Source organism: Octopus bimaculoides, chromosome 11 (genome assembly GCF_001194135.2).
Source record: "Octopus bimaculoides isolate UCB-OBI-ISO-001 chromosome 11, ASM119413v2, whole genome shotgun sequence".
NCBI lineage: Eukaryota > Metazoa > Mollusca > Cephalopoda > Octopoda > Octopodidae > Octopus > Octopus bimaculoides.
In genome coordinates this window covers 24,820,918-24,828,059 of record NC_068991.1, presented here as the reverse complement: position 1 = coordinate 24,828,059, position 7,142 = coordinate 24,820,918, and the positions used below count along the sequence as shown (strand labels likewise).

General features: G+C 34.5%; 1 protein-coding gene across 1 annotated transcript in view; it reads right to left on the bottom strand.

Moving 5' to 3' along the window:
• Window positions 1–306: 306 nt before the first annotated feature.
• LOC106880014 (alpha-soluble NSF attachment protein) overlaps window positions 307–7,142 on the bottom strand; it is an 18,718-nt gene continuing 11,882 nt past the window's right edge. The window contains exons 5-9 of the mRNA XM_052971636.1: window positions 5,813–5,890; window positions 3,968–4,023; window positions 3,182–3,266; window positions 2,198–2,371; window positions 307–821 (exon numbers count right to left, since the gene is read on the bottom strand). Of these exons, the coding sequence (XP_052827596.1) occupies window positions 675–821; window positions 2,198–2,371; window positions 3,182–3,266; window positions 3,968–4,023; window positions 5,813–5,890 (540 nt within the window). The 3' untranslated portion in view covers window positions 307–674. The remainder of the gene's footprint in view (window positions 822–2,197; window positions 2,372–3,181; window positions 3,267–3,967; window positions 4,024–5,812; window positions 5,891–7,142) is intronic.

Here is a 7,142-nt window from a genome sequence, read left to right as displayed (position 1 = left end):
ATGCAGGCTTCGAGCTTGGGGTTACCCCAGATTCCATAGCATTATAAACAAGAGGAAGACACCCCATGGATAGCTAATCAATTGCATTTGTTTTCCTGAACTCATCTCAAACAAATCAAGCTAGAAAATTCAAGCACAAGGCATCCATTGCTTAATCAAATGTCCAGTTTGTTCAGCATCCTTAACAATGTTAGCTGGATACCAGATATACATTTTATTTAGTTCATCTGATCACCCTAGCTATCCAGAATCAGAATCACAAAACTGTAGTTTCTAAACTTTTTACTGATAAATATCAATTCTGGACTCTTTTTGTGCTGATTGAAATATCTTCACATATATATATATATATATATATATATATATGAGAGAGAGAGAGAAAGAGATTTTAAAAATAGCATCAAGTAACAAGGATTAGATTAGAAAGTAGGATCTCAAAGGATTACTAGTAGCCTAATCTTACAGAATACAGTGAAAGGGGTATACTGATAACAAACTTCTCTGTAATAGTTTAATTGCATAAGGGAGAGGGGGTGCTTAGGATAGTGTAACTAATTCCTACCCTAAAATTAAAGAAATGATGGGAGAGGAAGAGAATGTGTTTGTTGAAAAAAAGAGGTAATAAGGAAGAGGGTTAAAAACTAACAGTCAACAAGGAAAACATCCTAGAAGTTTTAACAAATGTTCTCCTCCTCTTCTGTGATTTTATTCTTGATTCTCAAGAAAATCATCGTCAGCCATTGGTCTAGCCGAGATATGGAATCGTAGTCACTAACAGCTTTAGTGAATGCCTCAATGTTGTCCATTGAATCCAAAACAGTCTGTAAATGAAAATGTGAGAGATGTAAATAAACAAATACATTTAATATATATATATATATATATATATATAAAATTTACTAGTTATGCATTTCTTCTCCTATCAAAAGCATGAAGACAGATTTTTTTTAGAGAATATGAGCATATAATATTATGCTACCCCAAAGTTATTTGTAAAATGAATGAAGCAACACAATTCAAGCAGTCACTGGAAAACCAACTGACAGATTCAATTTGCAAGTATTGTGCACCTTAATCAGTGCCTGTACTTTCATCATCATCATCATCATCATCGTTTAACGTCCGCTTTCCATGCTAGCATGGGTTGGACGATTTGACTGAGGACTGGTGAAACCGGATGGCAACACCAGGCTCCAGTCTGATTTGGCAGAGTTTCTACAGCTGGATGCCCTTCCTAACGCCATAACAAGTTCTCCTTTAAAAGACACCTTAGCATCTTAATAAGGAGAGGAAACATTAAAGAATATATTTCTACATAGCTCCAATAAGAAAGAATGTTATTGATTGTAAGTCTGTTTGATAACAGTTGAACTGAAGCTAAAAGAAATAACTCTTGAAAACTTCAGCCAATGTTAGTGACAGAGAGATGTTTATATTTGATTAATTTGATTATGGTAATTTACTGACTCCAAAGCAACAAAGGTTGAAATTGTAATGAATAGGAATTAAATTCAGAACTGAATTTTGACTATCATAAAGCTCTCTCCATTTTGGAATGTAAAGAATATATGTGTGAATACATAAAATACAGGGTATATGTAAAAAGATCAATACTTTGTAGTTTAACTAAATTTTGGATTTTAAAATCATTAAAAACAACAAAATCTGAAGCAATTTTGAACAAGATCATATCCATATAATTAAGAATATCACATACACAGCAACTTGAACAACTTCCAAAGAAACATTCCCACCCACATACAACAAACTGCTTTTGTATATGGGTGGGTGGGTGCTTATAGAACATGTCAAACATTGTTATTAACATTGAAAATAAGAATCAAAACACTATCCCTAAAAGAACCCACATTCAGTTACAAGGACAAGAAAACCCAACTTCCAGGCTCTTCTTTACCAGAAATTATTCTGTGGTCTAAAACATCTGGTATTGTCAAAGAAATTGCATCTTTCTGTCTTCAGCAAGGAGCAATAGGACACCCAATCATAATAACTTGAACTATTGATCTACTTCAATTTCCCATGATCTTCATGCATGAACTTGGTTTTTTGGCAATGTATTACATCAGGTTCAAGACTAAAACTGGCTTGTTTCAAACTATGATAGGAGGATAGCTCTGTCAAAGACTATATCACTAGAAGAGAGTAAAATAATGTGTGTAAAATAATGATGACTTACCTTTAATAAGTTACACTCCCTTGAGTCAGAGAATGCAGGGAACATCTCCTCGTATTTTGGAATCACCAGTTTAGCATTAACAATATCATTACACATGTGACAGAGAGCAGCTCGAAAGAAATGATCTTTAGCACTGTATTTCAGTAAGGAATTCTCCATTGAAGCAGCAGCAACCTAAAATTTGAAGAAAAAAATTGAAGCATTTTTGCTAACAGTTTGATTGTAACGATCTTTTTTCCATAAAGAAATGTGTGCAAATGTTTTCAACATTTTTTCTTTGGCTAATGCATACACAAGCTGTATGTAGTTGAGCATATTCATGTATGTAAATTTAACAACAAAAAAAAAAAAGACATTACTACAATTACACAAACATTTTATGTTTAACTAGTTTTATTTTGTTTTGTGGCTGTGTGCTAATACGTTTTGTTTCCTAATTACATAATTTCAGGTTCAGTCCCACTGCGTAGCATCTTGGTCTTTGGGCAAGTGTTTCCTACAATAGCACTAGGTCAACCAAAGCATTGCAAATGGATTTGGAAGACGGAAACTGAAAGAAGCCCATCATTGTGTGTGTGTGTGTGTACCTGTATTACTGTCTCCCTGCCTTCATATCACATGATAGTTGTAAGCAAGTGTCATCGTCATGCAAGCAGTATCCTTTGTTTCCAATCTTCTAAGACATGTCTGGTCACCAGGAAAAATTACCTTACTTGGAAACAGGTAAGGGTTGGCAACAAGAAGGGCATCTGGCCATATAAAATCTGCCTCATCAAATTCCATTCCAACCCATACGACAATGGAAAAGTGGATATTAAATGATAATAATGATAATATCACACACACACACACACATATGGTTACAAATGTCTAGTTTTAGAAAATTTGTCAATTTATCACAGCATAAACAAATAAGCAGGTCCCCTATAGCATAAACAAATAAGCAGGTCCCCTACAGCATAAACAAATAAGCAGGTACCCTACCTCTTCATAAATATCAATTGCTTTTTGGTACTGCTCTAGCTGTGCTGAGTATTGGGCTACTTTCAGGAAGCATTTATTAGCTGCACTGTAATAAAAGAATAGTAATTTAAATCAAATAATAAAAAGTTTATGTCTCGTTGCTTTGTTTCAAATGATGGCTAGATCTACAAATTCAATTTTTCGTGTTCACTAAGCAAAAGAGAAGAAAATTCTACATGTTTACATTTAATATCAAGATAGATACAAGTTGCTTCTAAACTATTATGTAAATTTTCCAAAAATAGTTCAGATAGAACTGAGCTCTTTTGAGCCATTTATCTTGGCTGATGTTATTATAAACTTTGCTGCTTATGCCTCGGCAGGTGAAGTGATTAGAGAGAGGAATATTATGGATAAATCAAGACTCTGAAGGATGAAAAGTAAAGTGAACTTCAGCAAGAACTGAACTCTGAACATTGCAAAATCTACCCAATATTCCAATTTCCAGGACAGTTCTAGCAACTTTGCAAATTCAAATATTTATATGCCTTATCACACTTGTTTCTGTTTCACATATAAAATATTATTTTTTCTTTTTGTCATCATAAAAGAATGAAGGAATGCTGTCCATTAAGTAGATCTTTTGTGGCATATAACAAGAATTTGTTATTATTTAAATTCTAAATAAATTTCACCACACAAGAAATATTCAAATAAATTTCAGCACACAGTAAATCTCGACAAGTGTCATTTAATTGTTTTAAATATAAATTAGAATATTAGAACCAAAAAAGAAATGTCACAAACCTTGTGGATTCTTCTCCTTTATAATAGTCAGCAGCTTGTTCATAGTGAGAAATAGCCTATATAAAAAAACAAAATTATACTATGAACTAATACACAAAATATCTTTAAATTAAGATCACATTAAGTCAATGTTTCTCCAAAGTTGGACCTAGTATTATGAAGCCATTGAACAACTTTTCAATAAGAATATTCTTTTTGCTGATATATCACTGGAATTTTCATGGAGCTAAAATAACAGAATGGATTCAGACCCTAGTTCTGATAGTAGGCTGTATATAATAGCTAATGTACAACGGCCTATTCTATATGAACTCATCACATACAGGTTTCTATCATCTTGTGGATATATTCTTCAGTTATGAGGGATTCCTCTCAATCTGTTTTTTAACAGTGCTTCAGCTATGTCCTATGTACTATTTCTATTATTATTAGCTGAGGTTGACTTTGCCTTTCATCCTTTCGGGGTCGATAAAATCGACTTAATCCCTCTCCTGAAATTGCTGGCCATGAGCCAAAATTTGAAACCATTATTATTAGTCCTTGTGCTTCATTTCAGTAATAATTTGATTCCAGCCACACCAAAGAATGACTGGTACTAAACTTTGAGATAGATATAAGAAAAGGAAAAGTACACATGGAAGTGTATATTTACACCGTTAGGGTGTGACACTTCTTCACACAGCTGTCCTCATCCATACTCATCATATGACCATACCAGCACAGTCGTATCTCTTGCACACATCTGATGCTTCTTATGTCCAACTCTTACACTCAGTCATGCATACATACTGACATTACACCTTCAGTGGAGTATACTAGCTTCATTTCTTACAAGCCTACTCATGTCCTCAGCAGTCACAGCCCATGTTTCATTGTCATGTAGCATGGTTGTTTGCACACAGGTATCATACAATGCGCCTTTCACTCTGAGCAAGAGGCCCTTTGTTACCAGCAGAGGTAGGAGCTCTCTGAACTTTGCCCAGCTTATTGATATTCTAGCAGCTATGCTCTCAGAGCATCCACCACTGCTACTGACTTGGTAACAGAAGCTATCAACTACTTCTAGTTTTCCCACTGGCATGTGATGGAATCTATTTTCTGTACTTTTTTGGTGCTTATTGTACCTGTGCACTTTCCACACACAAAATTATCCTCCCTCTGATATTGCTGCACCTCTTATGTGTCCATAGCTTACACCGGGTACATCTTAAGGAGTTTGTACCTATGCCTTTTCTACAGATCAAGCCAGGCCATCTACCTGAATGGAATTGTGATTTGTTTGGTTTCCTATTTACTAAGACTTTGGTTTTTGCTAGATTAACTTTAAAGCCCTTCTATTCTAGACCTTGCTTCCACACCTGAAACTTCTCTAGTTCTGGTAGTGATTCAGCTATAAGAGCAAGGTCATCGGCATAAAAGGGCAGCCTGTCTTGAATTGCCTATAGGATAATGATGAACAAGAGGGGGCTAAGGACTGATCCTTGGTGAACCCCTATTTCTACTCTGAATCCTTCGCTATACTCATTGCCAACCCTCACCTTACTGACAGCATCCCTGTTGTGTATAAATGTCTTACTCTACAGGGTGTCCACAAAGTCTGGGTACATAGAGTAAATAAAATCATAACATAATCAATTAAATATAAGAAATAATAAGTTTTTAAAGTATGTGTTAATCCCCATGTGGGTACATGGAGTAAATAAAATCATAACATAAACAATTAGATGTAAGAAATAATAATTTCTTAAAGTATGTGTTAATCCCTATGTACCCAGACTTTGTGGACACCCTGTAGAATACAACACAATCCAAATACTGCAACTTCCCAAAAAGAAAATAACCAACCTGCTCAATGTCAGCCAACTCATTCTCATAGATTTCAGCGACAGTAATATGATGTTTGGCAGCAATAGTGAATCTACCCTGTAAGAAAAAGAACAAAACCATTTAGGTCTTTGCTACAGAGCATTTGTCAAAAATACAGAAACTCAATTTTACATTCATATGCAATAAATATGATAAGTAGTTGTGTTTCCCTCAGGGGCTCTAACACTAATTAGAGGGAGCCTCAACCCAAGAAAGCTGATGTCTTTACTGCTTGTGTGAAAATAAACAAACCCAACCCATATCATCACAGTAATTTACGATAGGAAGGACATTTATCAATAAAAAATACAATCAAAATCTCAAGCTCACTAAATGTATCAATTAAGTCAACCCTGAGCACACTAGTGGTGTAGCTGTTAGGAGTAACAGCACATGAGAGGTGCTGTATTAAAAACCTTTGTCACCATGGAAAAAAACTGATGATATAGAGATAAGAGATTAAGAATTACATACATCTTCAATTAACTTTTATTTTAATATTGAACGCAGTTACTGTTATTGAAAAAATAACATCACTAAATTCTGATCAAGAAGATTCATAGGATAGTGTCTAACAAATCAGTTACCCTCAAATTCAACAAAAACAATAATTTTTCCACTAATGTCTCTGATCTGAGCATTTCCACAAATGGCTAGGTAGAAAGATCAAATTCTACCTCACACTATTCAATTTCTGTTTAGCCCATTCTCACCATTGATAATCTCAAAATCTATTTTTAAAGCTATTCTTCTTTCAGTATAGGCAATTCTAGACCAGTGTTTCTTGGTGGTTACAGTCCATGTCAATACATATGTATACAATTATGTGCTTTAACTACAGCATTAAGGGCTTTTAGCTCTTTTTTCTAGCAATGTAGGTATTCTAATATCCTAGTCATATTTAGTGACAATTATAGTGTGTGTGTGCATGTGTGTGTGTGTGTGTGTGTATATGTATGTATATGTATATATACACACACATTTAAAGAAATTCATGTGCAAGGAACTACTGCAAAAAGAAGACCAAAGAAGAAAAGGGCTGAGAGGGTGAAAGCTGATCTCAGGTAACTGAACCCCTCAAAAGAATACAAGACAGGCTGAAATGCCATGTTGGAGAGAATCCTTCCAAGCCATACTTTACAAACCTGCTCAAAAATACCCCTTAAAACTTCAAATACATTTGCCTTTGAAACTTAGTCACCCATCTCTAAAAAACTTTAATTCAATAATAATAATTGACTTATCACTTAATCTAGTAGTCACTCAGGATATAGGTATATGCCACCTACGAACAAAATAGGATCACAGG